The 26,432-nt window shown below is 50.4% G+C and overlaps 7 protein-coding genes across 7 annotated transcripts; 4 read left to right on the forward strand and 3 right to left on the reverse strand.

Annotated features, from left to right (window-relative positions):
- Positions 1-357: 357 nt before the first annotated feature.
- On the forward strand, positions 358-4,848 carry pmcA (putative P-type calcium ATPase; the record flags this gene model as incomplete). Its single annotated transcript, XM_043270106.1, has 4 exons — positions 358-3,381; positions 3,441-3,582; positions 3,640-3,880; positions 3,945-4,848. 4 exons carry the CDS (start codon positions 358-360, stop codon positions 4,846-4,848), a joined length of 4,311 nt encoding a protein of 1,436 aa, XP_043126041.1.
- Positions 4,849-6,718: 1,870 nt separating this feature from the next.
- Aspvir_006918 (purine-cytosine permease family protein) lies at positions 6,719-8,489 on the forward strand (the record flags this gene model as incomplete). The annotated part of the gene is made up of 4 exons (XM_043270107.1): positions 6,719-7,111; positions 7,220-7,443; positions 7,508-8,270; positions 8,352-8,489. The coding sequence occupies 4 exons, from the start codon at positions 6,719-6,721 to the stop codon at positions 8,487-8,489; spliced, it is 1,518 nt and encodes a 505-aa protein (XP_043126042.1).
- A 392-nt stretch (positions 8,490-8,881) lies between these two features.
- Aspvir_006919 (uncharacterized protein) lies at positions 8,882-10,806 on the forward strand (the record flags this gene model as incomplete). Its single annotated transcript, XM_043270108.1, has 5 exons — positions 8,882-8,888; positions 9,121-9,138; positions 9,369-9,673; positions 9,740-10,326; positions 10,410-10,806. 5 exons carry the CDS (start codon positions 8,882-8,884, stop codon positions 10,804-10,806), a joined length of 1,314 nt encoding a protein of 437 aa, XP_043126043.1.
- A 581-nt stretch (positions 10,807-11,387) lies between these two features.
- Aspvir_006920 (beta-tubulin) lies at positions 11,388-13,378 on the reverse strand (the record flags this gene model as incomplete). Its single annotated transcript, XM_043270109.1, has 9 exons — positions 11,388-11,421; positions 11,472-11,831; positions 11,888-12,222; positions 12,276-12,731; positions 12,798-12,852; positions 12,943-12,984; positions 13,094-13,119; positions 13,216-13,239; positions 13,367-13,378. The coding sequence occupies 9 exons, from the start codon at positions 13,376-13,378 to the stop codon at positions 11,388-11,390; spliced, it is 1,344 nt and encodes a 447-aa protein (XP_043126044.1).
- A 677-nt stretch (positions 13,379-14,055) lies between these two features.
- On the reverse strand, positions 14,056-15,755 carry Aspvir_006921 (U2 snRNP complex subunit CUS2; the record flags this gene model as incomplete). The annotated part of the gene is made up of 6 exons (XM_043270110.1): positions 14,056-14,268; positions 14,341-14,496; positions 14,551-14,659; positions 14,717-15,114; positions 15,188-15,307; positions 15,567-15,755. The coding sequence occupies 6 exons, from the start codon at positions 15,753-15,755 to the stop codon at positions 14,056-14,058; spliced, it is 1,185 nt and encodes a 394-aa protein (XP_043126045.1).
- Positions 15,756-16,461: 706 nt separating this feature from the next.
- On the reverse strand, positions 16,462-18,188 carry Aspvir_006922 (ammonium permease MEP2; the record flags this gene model as incomplete). Its single annotated transcript, XM_043270111.1, has 6 exons — positions 16,462-16,590; positions 16,646-16,877; positions 16,935-17,609; positions 17,671-17,925; positions 17,976-18,040; positions 18,105-18,188. The coding sequence occupies 6 exons, from the start codon at positions 18,186-18,188 to the stop codon at positions 16,462-16,464; spliced, it is 1,440 nt and encodes a 479-aa protein (XP_043126046.1).
- Positions 18,189-21,397: 3,209 nt separating this feature from the next.
- On the forward strand, positions 21,398-25,568 carry sskB (putative MAP kinase kinase kinase SskB; the record flags this gene model as incomplete). The annotated part of the gene is made up of 2 exons (XM_043270112.1): positions 21,398-23,202; positions 23,258-25,568. The coding sequence occupies 2 exons, from the start codon at positions 21,398-21,400 to the stop codon at positions 25,566-25,568; spliced, it is 4,116 nt and encodes a 1,371-aa protein (XP_043126047.1).
- Positions 25,569-26,432: the final 864 nt, after the last annotated feature.

Consider the following 26,432-nt stretch of genomic DNA (forward strand, 5'->3'; position numbering starts at 1 on the left):
CCGTCTCGAATTGTGAGCAGCTGTTCAATTGATGTGGAAGGTCACCGTGCTTTCTACCGCCTCCAAGTGTGTCTCTACCTTCTTCATGCCAGCAGGAGATTCGTCCGCTCAAATCTGCATCAACTCATGAGCTTTCTCCCTGGTTGCGTGCTCATGTATATCCGAGCTTGATTGTGCTGTCTTTGAAACCTGGAAATGTTGCCCTGCCCCTTGACACAATTTCCTTGTATGTTTTAAGGTGACTGCTTGATTCGCTCCTTCCGGGGCATTCCTGACCCGGCGTCTATCCCTTCCAGACCACACCATAACCCCAACGTTTTTGGAATCCGCTCTACGGGCTCCAAATCCTGAGCGATCATGTCATCGAATCCAAACCAAGACGCGAAGTCTCCGCTTCGACGAGAACGAGCCCCGACCATTACAATAGATACATCCGCTGTGACGTCGAACCCGGGTCCGTCACAATCTACTGTACAAGTCTCGACCGAGCCTGTTGAGGCGAGCGATACTAGCGCTCTGTTACATTACGGCACTCCATCGCCGACGGATCTGCGCTCATCGGCCTCGATTCGCTCATCAGCTTCGTCAGAGGGCCGGGACCATGAGAGTAGGCCGACGTCGCCACATAACGTATCGTCTCCCACGTCGAAACTGACCGAGTCGATGTCCAATTCCAATTTTCTCTCTGTTCCTGGCACGAGATCTCGTGGAAATTCACTTGAATCTGAAGACTCGAGTCAGACTGCCAGCAGCTATGGAGGAGAAACGTACGTGGGGCCCCCATCGCAAGGAGCCCGTCCGGATAACGGGAATAAGAACGGCGACAACAAGAAGAACGGCAATAACGATAAAATTCTTAGTGATGAGGAGGCTCTCAAGCCGGACCCTGGTCGCGAGGCTGAATTCCAGGTGGAGGATAACAGATTCGCCTTCTCTCCTGGTCAGCTGAATAAACTCCTGAATCCCAAGAGCCTCGGCGCGTTCCACGCGCTGGGTGGATTGCAAGGATTGGAGAAGGGATTACGTACGAACCTGCGCAGCGGCCTGAGTGTGGATGAGACTACACTAGAGGGGACCGTGAGCTTCAAAGAGGTTGCATCCTCGGGAGCTCAGAACACCATTCCCAAGGCTGATTCTGAAACCCCGAATCAGGGGCCACCAGCCAGATCTAACACAGCTCCTGCGAAGCGACACGATAACGCGTTCTCGGACCGAAAGAGAGTATACGGCCTCAATAAACTTCCCGAGAAAAAGCCTAAGAGTATGCTGGAGCTTGCATGGATTGCATACAACGACAAGGTCTTGATCCTCCTGACCGTTGCCGCCATTATTTCGCTTGCTCTCGGTATTTACCAGTCCGTCACAGCCACAGATGGGGAAGCTCGGGTCCAATGGGTAGAAGGTGTTGCCATCATTGTCGCTATCGTGATCGTGGTAGTCGTCGGTGCTGCCAATGATTGGCAAAAGGAGCGCCAATTTGTGAAGCTGAATAAGAAGAAGGAGGACAGACACGTCAAGGTCATCCGTTCCGGCAAGACAGTGGAGATTTCGATCCATGATGTGCTGGTTGGCGATGTGATGCATCTCGACCCGGGAGACCTCGTCCCAGTCGACGGTGTCTTCATCACTGGTCACAATGTCAAGTGCGACGAATCCTCCGCCACAGGTGAGTCAGATGTTTTGCGCAAGACGCCCGGCAGCGACGTCTACCAGGCCATCGAACGCCATGAAAATTTCAAGAAGCTTGATCCGTTTATTGTTTCTGGTGCCAAGGTGTCCGAAGGTGTGGGAACGTTCTTGGTCACTGCTGTCGGTGTTAACTCGACATATGGCAGGACATTGATGTCCCTGCAAGACGAGGGGCAGACGACACCCCTGCAATCGAAATTGAACGTGCTTGCGGAGTATATCGCCAAACTTGGTCTGGCAGCCGGTCTGCTGCTGTTCGTCGTGCTGTTCATCAAGTTCTTAGCCCAATTAAAGGATATGCATGGTGCCGACGCCAAAGGTCAGGCCTTCCTCCAGATTTTCATCGTTGCAGTCACCATCATCGTCGTTGCCGTTCCCGAAGGATTGCCTCTCGCTGTGACACTTGCGCTCGCCTTCGCTACGACGCGAATGTTGAAGGACAATAACTTGGTGCGTTTGTTGAGGGCTTGCGAAACCATGGGCAATGCAACTACCATATGCTCGGACAAGACCGGTACGCTCACGGAAAATAAAATGACTGCCGTTGCCGCTACGCTGGGGACTACCATGAGGTTTGGAGACAAGTCCGCTTCTTCCGGCCAGGACAATGGGGACCACAATGCCAACAACTCATTGGGCAATATGTCGCCATCTGAGTTTGCATCAAGTCTCGCGGCGCCGGTGAAGGCGCTTCTGCACGATTCGATCGTTTTTAATTCCACTGCATTTGAAGGAGAGCAGGATGGAACAATGACATTTATTGGATCCAAGACCGAGACGGCCCTCCTCAGTTTCGCGCGGACTTACTTGGGTATGGGCTCGATTAGCGAGGCGCGATCGAATGCAGAAATCGTTCAGATGGTTCCGTTCGATTCAGGACGTAAATGCATGGCCGTGGTCATCAAGCTTGAGAATGGGAAGTACCGGATGCTGGTCAAAGGCGCGTCCGAAATTTTGCTTTCGAAATCTACACGCATCATTCGTGATCCTACCAAAGAGGTATCCGATACGTCTCTCTCGGAACAAGACCGGTCCACCCTGGAGAACGTCATTACGCACTACGCTACCCAGTCGCTCCGGACCATTGGTCTGGTGTATCATGATTTTGATCAGTGGCCCCCTCGTGGAGCGCCTACCGCGGAGGAGGACCGTTCGCTGGCCCAGTTCGACCCCTTGTTCAAGGACATGGTACTGTTTGGTATTTTTGGTATTCAGGATCCTCTACGAGCCGGAGTTACCGAATCCGTCCGTCAATGTCAAAAGGCAGGCGTATTTGTCAGGATGGTGACGGGTGATAACATTATGACTGCCAAAGCGATTGCTCAAGAATGCGGAATTTTCACCCCCGGAGGTATTGCTATCGAAGGACCCAAGTTCCGTCAGTTGAGCAATCGTCAGATGCGTCAAATTATTCCCCGGCTGCAGGTTCTGGCAAGGTCGAGCCCCGATGATAAGAAGATTCTGGTTGCTCAACTTAAGAAGCTCGGGGAGACGGTTGCTGTCACTGGTGATGGAACGAACGACGCTCAGGCTCTGAAGACCGCTGACGTTGGGTTTTCCATGGGCATCACTGGTACTGAAGTCGCAAAGGAGGCATCAGACATTATCCTGATGGATGACAATTTTGCATCGATCGTCAAGGCTATGGCTTGGGGTAGGACCGTCAATGATGCAGTTAAGAAGTTTTTGCAGGTAAACTTTGGCAGCTTGACAGTACGCCATTGTTCTCAAGCTAACATTTTATCGTTCAGTTCCAAATTACAGTCAACATTACTGCAGTCTTGCTCACGTTCATCTCGGCTGTGGCTAGTGGTGACGAAGAATCGGTTCTGACGGCTGTTCAGCTGTTATGGGTCAACCTTATCATGGATACGTTTGCAGCCCTTGCTCTCGGTAGGTCTTGGTGCTGAAACCCGACGGTCCTATACATAGCTGACCCATCTGCAATAGCAACGGACCCTCCGACTCCTCACATCCTCGACCGCAGACCTGAACCTAGATCGGCACCCCTCATCAACCTGACAATGTGGAAAATGATAATAGGACAAAGCATCTTTCAGCTCGTCGTCACCCTTGTTCTGAACTTTGCCGGAAAATCGATATTTCATCTTCATTCTGCCGAGGACATAGAACGGCTGAAGACGACAGTCTTCAACACTTTCGTCTGGATGCAGATCTTCAATCAATGGAAGTGAGTGAACACCTGGCTCCGTGTTTACGAGGACGGAGATGGACAGTTACTGACCGATTCATAGCTCTCGCCGAATTGACAACGGTCTGAACATCTTCGAAGGCATTTTCCGCAATCGTTGGTTTATTGGTATTCAATTCATCATCATCGGAGGTCAAGTCTTGATCGTCTTCGTGGGCGGGCAGGCTTTCTCGGTCAAACCTTTGGTGGGTTACCAATGGGGCGTTTCTCTAATACTCGGCGTGATTTCGCTGCCTATCGGCGTTATTATTCGACTTATCCCGGACGAATTCGTTTCAAGGCTCATCCCCAGGTTCTGGACCCGCAAGAAAGGCCCCGAGCTTGTGGTTTCGGATGAGGATCGACGCTTCGAATGGAATCCTGCTTTGGAAGAGATCAGAGACCAGCTGACTTTCCTCCACACTGTCCGCGGCGGCCGATTGAGGAACTTGAAGCATAAGCTTCAGCATCCCCAAGACCTCCTTCCTAGATCGCGCAGTGGATCACGATCTAGAGAGGATTCTATTCCCTCGACCCCTGTTGGCGAGAACGGCGGTAGTTCACCCCAGCCTGCAACACCCGAGTCGCGCTCACGAAAGCGCACCCGATCTCGCTCTAACTCCGCTTTCGGACCCGCTGCCGCCATGGCCGGTGTGGTTGCTGGCAGTATTGCGGGATGGTCTCCGATTGAAAGAGCGCCAGGCGAAAATGGCTCGGTCGGCTTCAACTCGAGCAGTCCTCACGGGGGGCTGGATAACCAAAAGGGGATTGAAATCCACCCAGACACCGCAGCCGACGAGCGTCTCGTCGGAGATTATCTGTCTACTTCCAAGACTCCCCCGAGTCAGAACCCCGACCTGATCCCATACTTTGAACACGCTCCTCCTGCCCGTGCACCCTCCAGCCGTAGCAGACGGTCTACATCACGACGATCCCGATCTAGCCAGAGCCAGTCGCAACAGAGCTAGAAGATATTCCTGCCTAGTCTCCTTCATCATACGCATTTCATTTTCCCGGTCGAGACCAAATACGATGTACTCATAGACTTCTGCTTGCTCGTTGTTTGAAGCGCTTGCTCACTGTCCCGTCTTTTTCCCAGTTTTCGGCTTGCACAGTATTCGATGTCTCATATTACTGCCTTCGGGTGATCTGGGAAGTTCGCTCTTAGACTTTGCGCTTTGTGGAAACGAAATACCCACCCTGTCTTAATATCTCTTTGCTTACCTGCCGATGTCGTGTGTTCTTATACTGGGGGCGTCTCCGGGCTCCTGAAAATTCCGCTTACTTGCTTACTTATCTCAGATCTCTCTGATAGACCAGTCGTTCCTGCATGGGGGTTTGGGCCTGGCGCAAGGCGGTGCGGTCTGTTTGTTTACTGTTTGTTCTATAGTATTGCCACCGCTACTTCCTCCTGGCTTTGCCTCGTACAGATACCAATGATAATTGCTCTTTTGTTGTCTAGAACGTTTAGTCAAATAAAATCAGTAGGTACGCTGCTAGTGCCCGTAAGAACCCTAGGATGGAAGAATAAATGACTGAGTTGGGCCCGAGTATGAACTACGGAGTATCCAGTCTGTCCTCCGAGCTCCGTGCGCACTGCGTTGTATTCTGTACTTGTGATCCAGGAAAGGGGGAAGAATGTGGCTATCTAGTATCTACATACTATCAGATACCTTGGGTAACATAACACGGACGGTATCAGTGCGCGAAATCAAGAATTCTGCCGCGGGTGCGTCCTTCAACCACCCTGGTTTGCCCAAAGTGAGTCTGCTCTTTGGCAGGATGACGGATCGGATGGACTGCTGTTTCATGTGATATTGTGCAGGTTATCTTCTCTATTTGAACAGTTACGTATATGGAGGTTTATGGGGGAGAGTGTCCCATTCTCAGTCCACGAAATCAGGGAAAGTGCTCCGAGGCAAGTATCATGAGTACGCAATGCAGGTCAGGTTTTGTGCAGTCTGCGATGTTATGCACTTTTGGCGAACCAGAGTATGTACCAACCTCTCCTAGGCGTCCTGGTGTTCTCCTTACGTTGCTAGTGCATACCGTGCCGGCGCAGCTGCAGAGCTTAATACTTAATACGTCCGACGGTATGTTGACATGCATGGTAGCGTGACGATTTGCGCGAAACGGAGTCCCTTTGCCGGAGCCCCCTCAAAGCGTATTGGCCCTCACGGTTTAATAATAACTTGAAAAAATCCCAACGGGGCTGTTGGAGACTGAGATTATGGCCAGGGTTGATTGCAGGGAGCCGACGCCCCTGTTTCAATGTGGTTGATGCTACCTTATGTTCCTAGTGGCCTGGGTTGCTTTGTGGATGCTGATCCTGGAGACCAGGACACGGACGACATTGGACTTAGTGCATGGATCTCATCATGCAGGCTTGTGCCATGGTGGTCGGCACTCTGCAGCCGATGCGTAGTCTTCCAGGGCGGTATCCGTGATGCTGTGGAATGTCCTGTTACCAGTGGTAGTGCAGGTATTACGTACCTTGTAAAGTCGAAACCGCTTGGTCCATTCAAAATGATGTCAGTTCAATATCGCCTAGCAGTTAGCTCACGTTTATTTCTTCTGAAAAGGTCTCTGCCTCCTTCTTCTCCTTCCACGATCGCCCTTTTCTTCCTGCCTAACTTCAGCCTCTCTGATGATCAGAAAGGTTCACGTTGTTGGTTTGCAGATTTGGCCATACTCTGTCATTCTGTGATGGAAAGACCGATGCTAACTGAGCTAGCAAGATAGAGAGGGAAATCGTACCCTTGGTAGGAAAGACGAGGGAAGACGAGTTGAGCCCTTCTGCCTTTGGAGTGAACAGTGTCCGTTCTCATCTGAGCCAACATGGCGTCCGAATTTGAGAAGCCGCGCGAGTCCCCTTCTTTGCACACCGTTACACAAGTAGAGCTGGGGGACTGCGGATCCTCGAGCACCGTCTGCCAATCACGATATCAGCGATGGGCCGGGAGCATCAAGAACTTAGAAATCCGCGGGATTGAGCCCGTTCCACCAGAGGATCGTCAGAAGCCCACCACATCAGACTCGTTTCACATGCTGTTGATATGGTTCAGCATGGGAATGGCAGTAAATCACATGGTTGTCGGTTCAATAGGAACACTGGTCATGAATCTGAACTTCACGGACGCTGCCCTCTGCGCCGTATTTGGAAACCTGATTGGGGGTTTGGCGGTCGGTTATATGAGCACCTGGGGTCCTAGGAGTGGGAATCGCACACTTGTATGGACTTTCCCGATCAGTTCGTTTTTCTTTGGATCCTATCCGGATTTATACCATCCAGCTTGCTTGACTTGAGCATGAGCCCGGCTGACGAATTGATTCTATTAGGTCATGACCAGATATTTCATGGGTTACTACCCCAACAAAGTGTGCTGTTCGCTGAACGTGTTGACCAATCTCGGGTATGGAATGATCAATGCCATGGTAGGGGGTCAGATTCTGTCTAAGCTCTCTGGAGGATCTGTATCCGTCATTGTTGGAATTATCATTGTCGCCCTTGGAAGTGGGATCATGGCGACATTTGGCATGCGCATATTCCATATATATGAGAGGTATTATCCTTGCGCACAGTGCTGAAGCGAAACAGCAAAGTGCAAGGCTGACTTGGGGACATAGATTCGCTTGGCTCCCTCAATTGCTCACATTCTGCATCTTGGCGGGTTCAGCAATACCACAGTTTGACCTCCATACAAAGTCCGTCGGGTCGTCCGATGAGATAAACGCAAAGCGCTTAGGGTTCTTCTCACTCTGCATGTCCTCAGCTCTCTCGTGGGCGCCCTCAGCTGCAGACTATTATGTGTATTACCCATCCACGGTCAGGCCGTGGAAAACTTGGTTGGTGACCACTATTGGAGGGTGCGGAGCGATGATGATCAGTATTCTCCTGGGAGTTGGCCTGGGAACCGGTGTTGCGAACAGTGTCAAATGGCAGGCGATCTATGACGGAACTCCAGGAAGCTTGTTGATGGCTGGCTATGACAGGCTCGGAGTGTTTGGCAAGATTTGCGCGTTCATTAATGTGCTGACGGTGATTTCCAACAATGGCCCAGGATCATATTCGATGGCAATGAACTTTCAAATGCTCGGAGACATCTGGTCGAAAATTCCGCGTCCTATCTTCACCATTGCAAGTACCGTCATTTATACAGCATGTGCCATCGGAGGAAGGAATTTCCTGTATCAGATCTTCAAGAATTTCCTCCCTCTGATTGGATACTGGATCATCATCTGGTTCACCATCGCTGTCGAGGAAGATGTGCTCTTCAATCGGTGTCGAGGATACGATTGGACTATATGGAATGACTGGCGGAAACTCCCAGTGGGTGTTGCTGCCGGGGTCTCCTTCCTGATCGGATGGGCAGGAGCCATTGTGGGTATGGTAAGTGATAGGACCCATCTCTGTTTCTCTCAAAGTCGCCTGCAACCGACCATATTCGCTGACAGCTCGGGCGCCAAACAGGACCAAGTTTACTACACTGGGCCAGTTGCGAATGCGACCACAGGAGGTTGTGATCTTGGGATCTGGCTCGGCCTGGGGTTCACGGCCATATCTTTTCCCGCTCTAAGACTGTTGGAGCTTCAGATGCTTGGTCGTTGATGCTGTAGACAACTTGGTCTCCACAAGTCAACCGGATAAACGTCGAACGTTGTAGCTATCAAGATTGGATCCGACGCAGAGAAGGTATCCCATCCTAATCCTGTACAAACATGTTAGTCTAGGTTCCGCTGGTAGCATAGAAGTTGTCTCGAAAGATATTAGATGGATGGGCAAGGAATACATTGTAAAAGTCGAGATTGAACATTTTAATGTTGTGATTTCCACGTGTGCTTCAAAGCTACAGAGGTCCGCGATGCCGTAGAGAATTGCACCACAGATGCCATTCGTCTTGGTCTAAACCGAACACAAAGCATATATCGGCCGCAGCTGTCGTATCTATGCTTCAAGAATGAAACAGCGGAGGGATCCTCATCAATAAACCGAGGATCGCGATGAAGTGTGGGGGAAGAGCTGAAGAAGAGCCGAAGAGTGAAGGGTGTCCCAAGTTAGGCTGGTGAGAAGTCATCTGATTTCCTCTTCCATGTAAGAATCTGACATGCAGAACACCCTTGCTGGCTTTGGACTATGTCCTTGATCAAAATAGAGTCCAGACTGAATACAGTATTCGCTATCATTATTATTGATCTATGTCTGTCCTAGTAGCCGTCAAATCTCTTCCCCTTCTAGATAGGGCGGCCCGGGGCGGGCGGTATGTACATTGCCTGTTCTACTAGGACTTTAGGAGCTGGATCAGGAGCTGCCTAGACCACTAGTTAGGCTACTCCTTACACTAACGACATTCAATAAGGCAACCCCGCTCCTGTTAGTTTTAGCTCCTTTAGCACTTATCTAGTCTAGTAATCTATCTGAAGTTATTGGGCTCCAATCATGAAGAAATGCCTTCACCATCCCTTGTGACAGACTGACAGTAATGACAAGTGGGAGAGATGAAGAACATTATGGAGCTACTTGCAGCAGGGGTGACAATCCTCACCACTGATGTATCACACGTCTCCTTTGGCCGGCTGGCCCCCTATATCCTGGCTGGCCTTGCAGCATATCCAGTGCTATGCTGTTTTCTCCGTTTCCGCAAGATGCGATGGCTCCATGGCAAGTACAATTTCCCAACCCGCGAGTCCCTTGCTCGCATGACCGATGACGAAGCGTGGGAAATTCAAAGGGTCCTACTGCAGCAGGAGTTTCCTTTCTTTTTCGTCAAAGCGCTGCAGTTTGCGCTTTTCAGGGTTAGTCACCCACCCATTCTTGATCGATGCACTTTGTTACGGGCAGTCCACTGATGAACCGAACAGACGTACGGCATTCCCACTATATCCGGCCTCTTGACAGCAACGAGCCAATTCTCGAACCCGGAAACATCTCTCAAGCGCTACACCGACACCAGCGCCCTGGTCCAGGAATTTATGGGACATGCCCCGTCCTCAGAGCGCGCCTGCGTTGCCATCGCGCGCACCCGCTTCCTGCACGCCTGGTACCGCGCCGCAGGCAAAATCCAAGAAGACGACATGCTGTACACGCTCAGCCTCTTCGCCATCCAGCCCGTCCGCTTCATCGAGAAGTTCGAATGGCGCACGTTGAGCGACATGGAGAAATGCGCCATCGGTACCTTCTGGAAGAGCATCGGTGACGGACTGGACATCAGCTACGCGAACCTCCCCTCAAGCAAGACGGGATTCCGCGACGGCCTCCACTGGCTGGAGGAGATCATGGCCTGGAGCGATGACTACGAAGTCCGAAGCATGCTTCCGGACATGAAGAACCGCCAGACGGCCGACCAGACCACCGCCGTGCTGGTGTACATGATTCCCGGCCCGTTGCAGCATATCGGGCTGAAATTCGTCTCGTTCATGATGGACGATCGCCTACGGAAAGCCATGCTGTAAGCATATGCACCTTGTTTATCTCATCTGCCTTTCCTCGCCCCAAAAACCCAACGAAACTAACTCGCAAACCTAAATCAAGGTACGATCCTCCCCCTCCCGCCTACGCCAACGTATTCTCCTTTCTCCTCCGCGCCCGCCGCTTCGTCATGCGCTACCTCGCCCTCCCCCGTCCCTACTTCCTGCGCTACCAACCCTTCACAGACCCAGACGAGCACAACCGCGTCTTTATCACCCAATGGGACGCAGCCCCCTACTACGTCAAGCCGACCTTCTGGAACCGCTGGGGCCCAACCGCCTGGCTCACCTGGGCTCTGGGAAAGCCGCTACCCGGCGACATGGGCGACAAGTACTACCCGCAGGGCTACTACACTGCCGACGTGGGCCCGAAGTCCTTTGAAGGGAAGGGCCGACGGACCCTGGAGAAGATTACGGAGGAGCTCAAAGTCTCGAGGACAGGGAAGTGTCCGTTCCTTTGAGATTTGACCGGGTCCCGTTAGCTGCTTGTTTGCGCCACCTAGGCCGTGTGCTGCAAAGGGATGGCGCCATGTGCTTCCTAAATGTGCCAATATACCCACCCTCTGCGGCCAGCCGATTGTTCTGGAAAGACGTCGTACAATTTTCGATAAAGTGATGTCGGTCTGCTAACGGTGACACAAACTGGTCTTCCGATAGAAGGGGAACGGTAGTGGAGACAAATTATTTTTGGATGGAAGCTTTTTATCATGTTGCCAGAAACAGATGCGTTGGCCTATGGGTCGGCTTGATATTCATACAATTTACTCAAGTTATTTCTAATCTGCCCCCGTGGACCGTTGACGGAGGATTGTAGACAGTGCTTTTGAACTTTGTACTATTTGAGTCCAATACTTTCAGAGGCCCTGGCGGCCATAAGAAATTAAGAACAGGAAGATTAAAAAACGCTCGAGCAAAATATTCCAGTATGGCAGCAGCAGCCTGTGAGCGAGGCCAAGGCCAGAGAGAAAGTAGACTTATGTATCATGGGTATTACTGTGAACAGATCTTAATTCACGTCACTGAAAGGCTAGAGAGAAATAATTTACTCCTCAGCCTCAAGGGGCTCCTCCTCGCCGCTGCGGAGAGTCAGCATACGTACTCAGCAAAAAGGTCTGGGAAAACTTACTATTCCTCCTCACCCTCGGAGATGGAGGCGTCCTGGTACTGCTGGTATTCGGAGACCAGATCGTTCATGTTGCTCTCAGCCTCGGTGAACTCCATCTCGTCCATACCCTCACCAGTGTACCAGTGCAAGAAAGCCTTGCGACGGAACATAGCAGTGAACTGATCACCGACACGCTTGAACAGCTCCTGGATGGAGGTGGAGTTACCAATGAAGGTGGAGGACATCTTGAGGCCACGGGGGGGAATGGAGCAGAGAGCGGTCTGGATGTTGTTGGGAATCCACTCAACGAAGTAGCTCTGGTTCTTGGACTGGATGTTGCGCATCTGATCCTCGACCTCCTTCATGGAAACCTTACCACGGCTAAATTATGGTTAGTAAAGAGATCATGCATAATGTTCGTGGGTCTAGCAACATACAAGATGGCAGAGCAGGTGAGGTAACGTCCGTTGCGGAAGTCAGAAGCAGCCATCATGTTCTTGGGGTCGAACATCTGCTGGGTCAACTCGGGAACAGAGACGGCACGGAAAGAGTGAGCACCACGGCTGGTCAGAGGAGCGAAGCCGACCATGAAGAAGTGCAGACGAGGGAAGGGAACCATGTTGACGGCCAGCTTGCGCAGATCAGAGTTGAGCTGACCAGGGAAACGAAGGCAAGTGGTGACGCCGGACATGACGGCGGAGACCAGGTGGTTCAGGTCACCGTAGGAGGGGTTGGAGAGCTTAAGGGTGCGCATGCAAATGTCGTACAGAGCCTGTTAACCAGTCAGTCTCCGCGTTGTTTTCTGGACAATCAATCCATCCATACCTCGTTGTCGATACAGAAGGTCTCATCGGAGTGCTCAACGAGCTGGTGAACGGAGAGGGTAGCGTTGTAAGGCTCAACAACAGTGTCGGAAACCTTGGGGGAGGGAACAACAGAGAAGGTTGCCATCATACGGTCGGGGAACTCCTCACGGATCTTGGAGATCAGAAGGGTACCCATACCGGCACCGGTACCACCACCGAGAGAGTGGGTGACCTGGAAGCCCTGGAGGCAGTCACAGCCTTCGGCCTCGCGACGGACGACATCGATAACTTGGTCGACCAGCTCGGCACCCTCGGTGTAGTGACCCTTGGCCCAGTTGTTACCAGCACCAGACTGGCCGAAGACGAAGTTGTCGGGACGGAAGAGCTCGCCGAAGGGACCGGCACGGACAGCGTCCATGGTACCGGGCTCGAGATCGACCAGAACGGCACGAGGAACATACTTGTCACCGTTGGCCTAGTAGCGAGTCAGATCGTGAGATGTTGCCGAAGTGGTGTAGAGTCGAGAGTTTCATCCACGCACCTCGTTGAAATAGACGTTCATGCGCTCCAGCTGGAGATCGGAGGAGCCATTGTAGCTATTATCCCCATCAGACACGCGTCCTCTTCCTGCTTGCCTTTCGTGTTTCCCCCGCTTTCACAATTGGGAGGATAAAGGTCGAACTTACTGGCCAGAGCCGTCAAGGCCGTGCTCACCAGAGATGGTCTGCCTGTAAATTTGTTAGCTGATACCCATGACAGCGAAGCTGAACCCATGGAGGCCTGCTATGATGACAGGTCCTAATCTCCCATCATCCAAGCATTGAGGTCGAGACATACCAGAAAGCAGCACCAATTTGGTTACCCTATCACCAAGAATCGAGTTTAGTCTCTGCTCAATGCAAACGCCATCCCTACGCTTCTCCCATAACAGTCCCTCACCCACGATGGGCAGTACTTACACACTGACCGGTCTGAAGGTGAACCTGTAGAATGAAAAAGAACAAGTTAGCTGATCCGCATTCTTGAGGAACAAGTGGGGTCCTTCTATCCAGGGAGAAACCAAATCGACGCGTCTCCTGACGGGAACAGGGGGGTTTAAGCACAACATACGATTTCACGCATTGTGGATGATTTGCTGGCGAAGAGTTACTGCAGAAGGGTGGGATGGGTAAAAAAGAGGTGGAATAGGAAAGCTCAAAGTGGACAAGAGGACAAGAGACCGTCGAAGGAATGGGGACGGAGAGGAAGAATGGAGAAAGGGAAAGGGGAGTTGGGTTGAAGTTTAGCGGTGAGGAGAGAAGGAGTTGTTCGTTGTGCGGGCTGGTCTCTCAGGGATCAACAGACAACAAGTCAACATTTGCTTTTGGTAAATAAATCAGGGGGAGCTACGGTCAAACACGGTTTAGCGCGGTTTCTATCACGGGACACCAGTCAGCAGCCGTTCCACGCTGAAACGAACCACAGTTGAGACAGCGACAACAACCGCGAACCATGAATTGGAGTCATTTCATCATGCTGGCAATTAAACAAAGGGTGTCAATAAATAAGAGAGGGTGTGTTTCAATACTAATTGTCAGTTCTAGCAATGTTACCCCATTTAATCATCATGTCTTCATATCAGCATGGCCATTCCCGCCGTTTCTTTTGGCTCAGATGTACAGAGTACATAATCTGCTATAATACAGTACAATGCGCTGTGAATCAATGGCCACCTTCTTCAGCGCTTATTCAGTTGGCATGGATACAACACCTAGGCGGATAAAAGAGATTTAAGAAGTGCCAATTCTCCAAGAAGCCCACTACTTGGCAGTATTTTCCACCACATGGGAGCTTTCCAGCCAAGTCCCAAATTCGTCCAACCGTGCCATTTCTTCCTCGTCTTCGGCCTCAAGACCTCGCTCCGCCATATCCTCGAGAGCTGCCCGCCTCTCATTGCTCTTTTTGAACTTCTCTTTCCCATCTGTAATGTAGGCTTCGACGCGTGTGCCGGCGAAAAAGCGACCATCCATGACCTAGAAACTGGTTAGAGAATGGATCTTTGCGATGGTTATGATGTAGCAACGAAATGAGCCGACATAACATACTCTAACACATTGTCTGGCGGCTTCAGGGTCGGTGAAACGAACGCTGACCACTCCGTCGGGTTCTCTGTCATACAAAACGACATTCGTAACCTCACCTAACTTGGAGCACTCCTCCCGAATGTCGTCCTTGATGTCGAGGATCGCTGCTGGGTCCTCCTACAAAGGGTGAGTATCACTGCGACCCATAAGCGGCCTAAACGGGAATCATACCTCGATCTCCTTCAGAGTAAACATATGTTTGAGTATGACAACCTTCTCAAACCTAGAGCTCGTGTCCGTCAAATTTGATGGCTCGTCGTCACTCCAATCAGCGAGTTTGCTAGCAACATTGCGTCAGACATAGCTCGTCAAGTCCCGCGGGTTTCCTTAGACAGACCTATTTAGTTTCTGAGTCCTCTTGATGATCTTCTTCTTATCCCTCATGCTCGTCTTTGTCGGTGCCTCTTGTTGGCTCTTGAACGAGAAATCTGCAGCCTGGACCTTCATCGGTCCCTGCGGGCCTGTCACCCCTAACCTAAAGTCTGACTCGTCCAGCATCTGTATGGCGAGGTTGACAGACTCCGGCCGGAAATACACGATCAAAGCCTCGCCCTTGAACTTGCCATTTTCATCCATATACATCTTAATTCGGGGCCGGCCACTGTCAATCTCTTCGGCGATGACACCACACTTGGAGAAGACATCACGGATCTCATCGAACTCGGCGTTAAGGGGAATAGATGTGACGAACACGGCGGTGTTCACTCGTTGTTTCTTCGGCTTTTGACCGTTACTCTGCGATTTAAGTCTAGTCAGTGACTGTAGCTAGAAGAATGGATTGCAAGCCTATATGGCTTGCTGCACTGACCTCATCTCCACCGGCCTGCTTCCGCTTCTTCTTCAATTGTTGCGCAGTGACTTGTTCATTTTCGTCCACCCCCTGTATCTTGTAGGCTTCTTGCTGCTGTTGGAGCAAGTCATCGTCGACCTGGAGAATACCCACGGGCGCGGAAATGTCGCGCCAACCACACAATCAGTTTCACGAACCGACCAAGACCCATGTAGCAACGGCGATCGCAGCGGATTTGCAATGAAACGCTGTGCTCCAGATACGATACTCGGCAAGTGGAAAAATCGCAGGGTGGAAGGCAGGGAACTCATAACAAGAGGGAGACAGAAAGGTAAAGACTTCAACAATCGCAAGATACAAGGGGAATCGACCAGCTGCAGAGGAAGCGCGCACACACCGTCGGAATCCATCGTTTAAAAACCGCATCGTATTCAAATTCCTGTCCGTCTTCAGTCTCCAGTATGAACTTGTCGTCCAGCTTCGAGAAGGAAATCCTGGGATCGCTGTCGAATTCAGCCGGGTCCTGCGGGAAGTTGCTAAACGGCGCCGGTTTAGGAGCTTCTTCGCTGGGGCTTCGTGATGACATCTGTGCGAGACTGTAGACCGATACACGAGATATAAGAATACTGCAACTGGGGAGAAATCCGGAGATGTAGAGAACAGTACGTGCTCTGTTTTGGAGAATTGGAATGGTTTGCGGGGTGAGACCTAGCTCCAAGCTCCAAGGGGTGGTGATGACGGGAAGCTCCAATCGTGGCTTTTCATTGGCCGCAAGCCGTGACATCTGCCATCACCTTATCCCATGAGAACTGCAACCCTTACGAATGTTACGACTTAGGTATTTCATTGCTCTCTTCAATATGAACTGCTCACCGCTACAAGTTGAATTGTGATTCTCCAGGAACAGTTTTGCAGCTAGTATAGATGGCTAAAGGTAGGTGCCGCCAATCCATGATTGATCCCCGGGCTGTTTAAGATACTACTAGGTCCTACATACATAGGTCATCATGCCAGCAAAATAACATTTGGCGTTGATGCATGCTAAAGTGGTTCTACAAGCCAGTCTTCTTACCCAGCCTCTTATCTGGAAAGACACACGAGGCCTGATGCATGAATTTTTCAATGACTTCAGAGGAAGAAAATAGAATGTTCTGTATAGCCAAGGGTTTCTTACGTGACGAAAAGTGCAAACGAAAACCAAGAGATATATACAAACAGATCATGGTCACAGAATGAGGGCATGGTGATTAAGGACAGGGTATCATAGAATATTAGAGAGTCTGTCACAGGGTTCAAGCCTTCGTTTCAATGGTGCCCTCGTGGCCCTCAGTAGGGGTGACTGTCCGCTTGGAAGAGCCATCAAGGCCTTCAGTGCCCTCAACGCTGGTGATCACATCGCGAGTGATTTCGACATAGTCATACTAGGAATCTTGTTAGCTCAACTGATTAAAGCCGCTTATCGTCTGGAGCACATACGGCAAACTCGCCGATCTCGGCATCGTCAATACCCAGAATTTCATCTTCTTCGACAGCGCGGAGGCTGAGACCAGGGACCAAGTTGATGAGGAAGAGAATAAGGCAGCTACCAAAGAAGGAGTATGCAAACCCAGTAACAGAGTCGGCTAGCTGGTACCCGAGCTGAACCCAGTTGTGGTTAATCCATCCTCCGGGGATCTCACTGAAGCCATCGAGGTGCGCAATGTAGTCACTGCCAGGGCGCATGTCAGTCATATATCAGTCTCTCCTTCGTTGTAATAGTACTTACGCGGCAAAGAAGCCAGTCAGGATGTTGCCAACAAGTCCTCCGATGCCGTGGACAGCAAAGATATCCAAGGCGTCATCGACCTTGAGCCAATACTTGAGCTTGGTGGCGTAGTTGCAAGCGATACCGGCGACAACACCGAAGATGACAGCGGCCCATGGAGGCACGAAGCCAGATCCAGGAGTAATAGCGACCAAGCCAGCAATGACTCCTGAGCAGAAACCCACGGTAGACCATTTCCTCTCGAGTCGGTAATCCAGAAGACACCAAGTGACACCACCAACAGAGGCGGCGAGATTGGTCACAAAGGCTGCCATAACAGCTCGCATGTTGGCGGCAAGGGCTGAGCCAGCGTTGAATCCAAACCATCCCACCCAGAGGAACACGGTGCCGATGACGACGTGGGTGACGTTGTGAGGGCGGTAATTGAGCTCATGGGTGCCATGACCACGGCGCTTTCCAAGCATCAAAGAGTAAGCCAATGCGGCTGAGCCGGAGGCAATGTGCACAGGCGTGCCGCCTGCAAAGTCCAAACCACCGAGCTTGAAGACCCAGCCGGAGGAATTCCATGTCCAGCAAGCGATAGGGTCATAGATTATCGTGGACCAGATGAAGGAGAAAACCATGCAGGGAAGCATACGGCCACGTTCGGCGGCGGCACCGACGGCTAGTGCTACACTTTCGAGTTGTCAGTTGTCCTATCTTCAAGAACGACGGGAATGCTTGAGTCTGGACTCACGTAATGCAAGCAAACATTCCCTGGAACACGGCGAAGAGCAGATCCGGCACCTTGCTGCTGCCAACCGAAGGCGCTGCCAGCACATCCTTGAATCCAAAGTTCGACAGATCACCAATGTACTTTCCAGCAGTATGGGAAAAGGCTAGTGAGTAGCCCCAGAAAAACCACTGGAAGGAGACGACACCGACAGACATTATCGAGAGCCATATCAGGGAGAGAGCCGACTTTCGACGGGCAAGACCAGAATAGAAGAAGCTGAAGGCTGTTAGCAATGAACATGAACATGAGTCGTCATATGCGCATACCCAACACCAGGAATCATAAGCAGGACTAATGCGGTTGAGGTGACAACCCATGCAATGTCACCGGACTGGAGGGACCGTCAGCCACCGTTCATTCCAAAACAATATACTACAATAGTGAGGTTGACAAACGCTGTAGTATATGTTCAAGTCCTCCGTCAAGGAGTCTCCACCCGTTGCTATAGTGCCATTGTAGGCCACCGGGTATTCGGCCATCGTGGAACCTCACCTGCAGCACAGGACAGATTTGTAGATGGGGACGATTTGTTGGCTGTGGGTCACTGACCAAGGCCGGTTGCCGTGGTGCTAGATAACCAATGATAGAAAGCTGAAGTCCCAAAATGCAACGAGGCCGGTACTGGGCAGGAATGAGCTGCAGAATCAGAGTGGAAGTCGTCGGTCGAAGCTGAACATGAGAAGAAGGAATGGGAAGGCTTCGATGTCTGATATAGGGAGAAATGTGACAAGGAGAGAGGGCCAGACCCATAAATATGCGACGCTGATACAAGTTAAAAAGGCCATGGAAATGGAGCCATGGCCAAGTTCCTGAAATCAAACACAATGCTCCACAGTCGGGCGCTAGGGAAAGGTCAATGGCCTTGGCTCATCCGTCTGATAGTAGTCAAATTGAAGGATTGTGATAGATATCAGACATAACCTGGCCAAGCCTTCTAGAGTCATGGTGCGAGGCCACGGATAAGCCCACGGATGATTAGTTTTCGTCTTATCACGAATAATCAAGATGACAATAATGATGGTGTCCCAAGAGCCGCTCTCTACATAAGTTCGTCTATCAAGGGAGCTTTAACTCAGCCCGTCTTTCTGGGTCCAGCAGTATGACCGTCAAAGTAGTGGGGGGCCGTTCTGGGGAAACCTCAATGAGGATATGGGGAGTGCGATGATAGGAGACCATATAGCGGATTAGACGATAACATCGAATCCGTGGTTCCCCGTTTCCCAATATCGGTGACAAGAGTCTCGGAGAAATCGACGGGATAGCTCGAGGTGATTGGGGGATGAGACGAGCATCGAGAGTGGTCGTAGATACGGATTTGCTTCGGGCCAATCAGCAGCCTTACGGCCAGTCCTCAACCTGACACACAAAGGCCTTGAAGTATTTCTTCTTAACAATCCTCCCGATCCTTCAAAGGCAAGTACTGTGATATACTCCGTAGCTCGGTCGCCAAGATGAATTCCTCTGCCTTGTATTCTTATGCAAACAGTGATCATTGCTATTAAGCGACGTTGACATTGCATATAGTTACAGAGTCAGCGCACTTTTGACCCGTGTTCCGGGTTTAATAGGAACGAGAAGCCGCTGGTACCGCAATTAGCCTACTATGTAGGTGGCTTTTCATACTGTCGCTAACACCAGAACAGTAAAATTCTAGTATTAACATGGGAGCAGGCACTCTTTCTTGGCTTCTTACCCAGGTATTGAGTTCGCTTATCAGTCTCTTATCTTGAACCAAACAACCAATCGTCAGTCGCTTTAGCTTTCTTATCAGCCAGTTCCTCTGACCTCATGGGTACATCTCAGATTTGAACTTAGCATGTATCTATCTCCCTCCTCTCATCCGACAACTTCTCCTTAATATGTATCTATCTGTAGACAAAGTAGAATGAGAGTTCAACGACATCCGGTCGATCATGATTGGGTGATTTTCCAACGGTTTCGTCTTCTTGCCTACATGGACCCAAACAGCAGATCACCCAAGTGCCTAAGGTAGGGTACCTGCATTCAACCTCAGGCTGTCCTATTGAATAGGAAAGTAACTACTATCTATCTTGCGTTCAGAACTTTAGATGTGTTGAGGGAAGATAAGTATCTCTGGTCCTATTGGCTGCGCGATTTAGTTCGATTTCGGCATCCCGATCTGTTTGGATTAGGGAGCTTGGCATATCAGTAATTCAACAACTCTCTCCAAGGAAAATGGCATGGATGTTGTATAGAGAAGCTGATAATTCACCGTCCCAAACACTTGATACTCCTCCAGCTCCTGGCTTTCTAATGCAGCAATATCTGTCAAGGCGACGGATGACCACACACCAATTGTGTACGGAGTAGACCATCCCATTCCTTCATTGTTTCTTTCATTGGCTATTGCTTCAAATGCACCCGTTATTGAGGTGTCTTTAAGCCCTTTAACCCTCAGCTCTGGTGTGTGACATATAACTATTGCCAATTCAGGGGATTTCAGGAGTCAATTTCAGAAAGAAGAATACCGGTTGCTAGTCAGCTACGTAGCATGCAGGTGCCTGTCTGTCAGGAGATGCTACTGAGTGCTTCCAAATATATACTTCTTGGGTTAGGGTGCTACTCGATGGAGACCGACATCAGACTTTCCGCACATGTCTACCATGTTCTCCAGGCTGTGGCTCTTTTGGAGCTCACATGCCCAGATCATCGAGCCTTCGATACGCGTCCAGAATTCCAGGATCCAGATGGGACAAAGCCGGCATCTATGTAGATCCGCACGCTTTAACTTGAGAACATCGAGTCCCACTGATCAGCACCAAGCATATCCCTTAGTTTTACTCATTCTATGCATAAATTACTATTCTTGGTTATCACTATGTACTCAACAGGCATATTTCGTCATAGTGGCTGATCATTGAACTCCAAGTTTGTCTGTGCTTGAATCCTAGGATCGGCATGGGGAGGTAGTCGATTTGAATCAGTCCAGTCTAGTATCACAAATGCTACCACTATCAACGTGTATCAGCGAAGCATATCTGGTCCCTTTCGAACTTCATCGGTGTTACCTCGAAGCCCATGAGCTGTTTGGAAAGTTTCCCTCTTGTTTTGGTCATTTGCGAGTGAATCAACGGAGTATAAACATTAAATAGCTCCTAAAGCATGAAGACTGAGCAAGTATTAACTCAGTCACAACAAAGCGGCGCCGGAGGCCATCACACACTGCATGCCATCCGAAGAACATAGACCAGAGACCCTCTAGGCATCAATGGTGAATATAGGTTGGTATCTATTTGTCAAAGGCGCTATCAACTTTGACAACAGCTTTCCTCTCTACTAAATGACGAGAGGTAACCTCGAATCATTCCGAAATATGTTACCCGAGAAGACCAGGCTCAATTCTGTATGATTTGCCGTACGATGCAACAAGTTAGGTAAATTTGGATGAAAATATCTACACAACTCAAGCAATTACGACTACAGAAAATGAAATTGTTAAAACCTGGCTATCATAACTGTCCAATTCATCCACTCTGGTAGAAGAAAACGGCGCTAGTAGGCTGATAGCCGTGTAGCCGTGTGGCGGCCTTAGGCAAGTAGTAACTACTCCGTACAAATGGAACCCCGGAATGCACCGCCACACCCCTATCAAGTCTCGGGCTTGGAGCTCCTGCTTCTCCTCATTCACCATCCCAATAGGACCGAAACTCCTAAAAAGCCATGCAAGATGGAGTCGCCTCAGGATCGTGAATTTCGAGTCATGGAGAATCCCGATATTCCCAATCATGACTCAGACAGCTCAGGGTCTTCCGACGAACTTCTGCAGCAGCCGTATGCAATGAGGGCCAATTCTACCTTTCCAGAGATCTTCGAGCAAGCTCCGGCAGTCACCACGATCGCTTCGTCCCCTCCTCCCTCGCACGCAACCGGCCTACCAGCCTGGGCCAACACACCAGGTCTACGTCCTCGTGGCTCCAGTGTCGGTGCAGGTGCTGCTCTCGACAAAGTCCCTCCTGTTGACGGCCTCCCTCTAACCGATCGAGAATTGCGACCGCAACGCCCGTCTGGCCCTGCTAGGACCCCATCCAACACCTACGCCCCACAGCGACGTCCACCTCAATACATTAGCCTCCAGAGCGACCGCCAAAGGTCCTCGTCGGCTAGGAGAAGTTCCCGACGTGATCCTAACGCGCAATACCGGGCCCAAGAAAAGGCGTATGTCCAACGCATTCGGGCAAATCCACAGGCGTGGTACAACCATTTCGACGATGCCCAGAACATGGGTTTGACGCCGGGCGACTCAGACTTGGAGGAGCCTTCGCCGTCGTCGGAGGCTCCGTTCGAAGATGACGCATATGATCCTGACATCCAGCTGTTCCTCCCGGATGATAATCAACCCACGCTCGAGGAACTCAAGAACCCCAAAAATCAAGAGAGACTCGAGTGGCATTCTATGTTGGCCTCTGTCTTAAGAGGAGATGTTGTCAAACAGGAGAAACAGAGACTACTTGGCTCAACGGAGACAAAAAGGTCCGCGGCTCAGAACAATGCAATCTGGTTGGGAGTCCGAGCCAGAACATGCGGCCGGAGTGTTGCCTTACAGCGGAAGCTCATTGAGGAAGCTAGAGCTGGTCTCGGACCGATCATCGAAGATATCATTAACTTCAAAATCAAGGGTGAGACTGAGATTGGCAAGTCGCCCATCAAGCAGGTCGAGGACATCGTTCAAAAGATCGAGGAATGCGAGATGCTGTACTCTACTCATAAAGAGTTGGAAGCTGCCAACCCTCGAGTGGCATCGGAGGAATTCTGCTCAAGCCGCGAGGCTGTCTTTGCATGGCACAACACTATCGCACTCATCAACACCGAACTGGCCATCCTGCAGAAGTGGGTAGGCAATGATGAACTTGATTTCAGCAAACCCAAGGTCAAATCCCTCAACAGCGATCTCTCGGACGGATCGTCGTTCCTCGATCGCATTATGAAGGAAGACGGCCTCAAGACCCTACAAGGAGATCACAATATGCTCAACGGCATTGGCGAAGTGATCAAGAAAGCGAAGACTACGCTGATTGAAAACGCGGGCTCATTCGCCCAACGACATCTACCTCCATACATTGAAGAGCTTCTCACGCTGATCAATTTCCCCTCGCGCCTCATCCAAGAAATCATTCGCGTTCGCTTATCTTATGCCAAGAACATGAAGGACCCTGCCCAACAATCACCGATTCTCGTCGACCAGATGATCTCGCAGTTTCAGATACTGATGAAAGTCGCTGTCGACATCAAACAACGCTATCTAGATATATCGAGACCTGAGCCGGGATGGGATTTGCCGCCCTGCATCGATGAGAACTTCGACTCGGTGGTATTGGATGCCTTGAAATACTACTTTCGCCTTCTGAATTGGAAATTGAACGTGAATAAGAATACATTCAAAGAAGCCGAGATTCTGGAGCAGGACTGGGAATTCTCGAACGACATTGGTCGCCAACTCGAAGGTGGTGACATTGAGGTCGCTGAACAATTCAGGTATGAGTTCTCTTTCTATCTCTAAGTATACTGATGATTGCTAATAACATTCTAGTGCTCTGACGGCCAAGTCACTTCAACGTCTGATGATCCATTTTGAGCGTGAGTTGACGGCACGTCCAAATGAAGATCCAATCGACATGGATAAGAGATACAAGAGCGTGCTCGACTCCACAAGAATCAGACAACGGAAGCTTTACCGATTCTCCCGTTTCCTGCGTCAACTGTTTGAAAACGCTACAGAGTACAATATCTCGGCTGATATTGCGTACGACTTCTTTGAGGCGTTGCTCATTTCGGATCATTTCCTGGTGAAGTCAAACGCCTCTGTCGGCCAGAAAGGTGTCTACCTCTTCGCGCATCATGCGCTGTGGAACAGACCTACAGACATTCAAGCGATTCTTGCGACCTCGTTTCGAGAAGAAGATGTACCCAAGGACTCGGCCCACGCAGCTTATATCTTGGTGATCCGCCCTGAAAAGCCCCTGTCCTGGGCCGGTAAGGAGATGCAGGTCGATTTCCTGGAACAGCCCACAGATGTCAGAATTGGCAAATGTCGTCTTGTAGTTGAGGGAACGCAGCAACGACTCGCCAATGCTCGGCATGAGCTGGTTCAATTGACTGGAATGCAGCTGGATATGGCTATTGAACAACGGGCGAACCTTGGACGAGTCAACGTGGAGCTGAACAAGATCAAGAAGATCTCATTCAAGCTTTCCATGACTATCATGGACAGCGTTGCGATCATCAAAGACCAACTGAAATCGAGAGGCATAGAGAACACGGAGCTGATCCAATCCTGCTATGCTTTTGCAACAGAGTTTGGCAAGCGTTCTTCAAATTATGTGGACCCTAACCGACGTGCTATGAATAGCGCTAGACTTGTCGAACTATCACTGGAATGGGTTTCTTTCATTTGCGATGACTGCGATGCCGCTGACCGAAAGACATTTAAATGGGCCGTAGCTGCCCTTGAATCCGCAATGGCCATCACCTCCAGCAGACACCTTCTCTCAATGGATGATTCCCAGTTTGGTCAGTTGAGGTCAAAAGTGGCTGGATGCATGTCGTTGCTGATTTCACACTTCGATATCATGGGCGCCCGTTCGTCTCTTGCAGCACAAGCGGAGAAGCAGCGTATGGAGGAGCGCGCGGGAGCCCGGAAAATCGGCGCTGGCCGGATCCTTACAGATGCAGAAGCTACAAAACTTGTTAGCGAGCAGCGTTTGGCTCGCTTGCATGACATCGAAGATAAGCGTGTGGAAGAAGATGCCAAGCGCCAGGCCCTCGGAAGAGTCCTTGAAGGGTCCAACGAGGCTGACCGATCTCTTGCGGTTCTCTCGTCCTCTGCGACTAACGTTACACTCAGATGGCAGCAAGGCCAATACATCGGAGGTGGTACTTTCGGGTCTGTCTATGCCGCCATCAATCTCGACAGCAACTATCTCATGGCGGTCAAGGAAATTCGTCTTCAAGACCCTCAACTTATTCCGAAGATTGCCCAGCAGATCCGGGATGAAATGGGGGTATTGGAGGTCCTTGATCACCCTAACATTGTTTCCTACCATGGTATCGAGGTGCATCGAGACAAAGTCTATATCTTCATGGAATATTGCTCTGGCGGATCTCTGGCCAGTTTGCTTGAGCATGGCCGTGTGGAAGATGAGACAGTCATTATGGTCTATGCTCTACAACTACTCGAAGGATTGGCATACCTACACCAAGCCGGTATTGTCCATCGCGACATTAAACCCGAGAACATCCTTCTCGACCATAACGGCATCATCAAGTATGTCGATTTTGGTGCTGCCAAAATCATTGCGCGCCAGGGCAAGACCATAGTTCCGATGGATGCCTTTACCGGACCTGGCCACAAGGATGCTGCTCTCGTTCCGAAGGACTCCCAAATGGCGCATCAGCGGGGCAAGAACCAGAAGACGATGACAGGAACACCAATGTACATGTCTCCCGAAGTGATTCGCGGCGATACTTCCCGGTTAATCCACCGCCAGGGAGCGGTCGACATCTGGTCATTGGGATGTGTGATCTTGGAGATGGCCACTGGTCGCCGACCATGGTCTACGCTAGACAACGAGTGGGCAATCATGTACAACATTGCTCAGGGAAATCAGCCCCAGTTACCTTCAACCGATCAACTCAGCGAACTGGGCATTGATTTCCTCCGCCGTTGTTTCGAATGCGATCCAATGAAGCGACCCACAGCCGCGGAGCTGCTACAGCACGAATGGATCGTCTCTATTCGGCAACAGGTCGTCGTTGAGCCCCAGACCCCAAGCAGTGACGGCGGTAGTAGCAGCATCAGCAGCTCCAATTCCTGCAGCCGCCAAAATTCCACATACATGTAAACAACCGTGTCCAATCTTTTATTCCTGTTTTCATCATTTCGGTTTCATTTCCTTTTTTCCTTTATCCACACGGAAACTTCAGCTTCACTTCCACACTTCATATCTTATTTCTCGCTCCTCATTCTGTCCTTCTCTCGAGAAGTTCGGCTTGCAAAAGTTTCAGCAAAGAGATTGCCCGTGATACCCCCACTTCCTACGTTTTGTTTGCTCGACGCGCTTAACTTGGTTCTTCTGCCCTATTGTGTATGTTGGAATTATTAGCTAAGGCGCTATGCGGTGTCTTGAGGTCAGCTAGTTATCCGGATGTATGTAAGCAGTACTAGCTGTTTCGACATCTTTTGTGCACCATTGGCCGTAGTCATTATGTGATGTGCCAATATTGAACGAGTTCAAGTATGTGATAATCTTGGGAAAATTACTGATACCGGATGTGCGACAGCACGTAGTCTTCAATAGCTGCTTTGGGCTGATAAAAGACATCAATTGCATTCACGAGTTCCCAGGAAGCCGGAGATGAAGTGGACAGACATGAGAGAAAATATGAGAGGTTCATCAGGACAGCTGTTCATACTTACAGCTGAATGACCGCGAACCGCCGCACAGAACAAGATGATGAGATACACAAGAGGTCAAAGTAGAATCGAAAAAACCATGTGAACCAACTTACGCCAAATGGAAAGACATCGTCAGAGGAATCGTAGACAGTTAAGGAATGGTAGTGGTAACGTGGATCTCAGGGCCGTCGGAGAAAGGAGATAGCGTGATCGTGACCAGTAAACCGGAAATAAATATAGACAACGACAAGAGGAAGAAGAGGAAGAATAGTGGGGGCCGAAATGTAGACAGAAAATCCAGGTGCGAGGC

The sequence above is a fragment of the Aspergillus viridinutans genome, assembly GCF_018404265.1.
Source record: "Aspergillus viridinutans IFM 47045 DNA, scaffold_4, whole genome shotgun sequence".
Taxonomy (NCBI): Eukaryota; Fungi; Ascomycota; class Eurotiomycetes; order Eurotiales; family Aspergillaceae; genus Aspergillus; species Aspergillus viridinutans.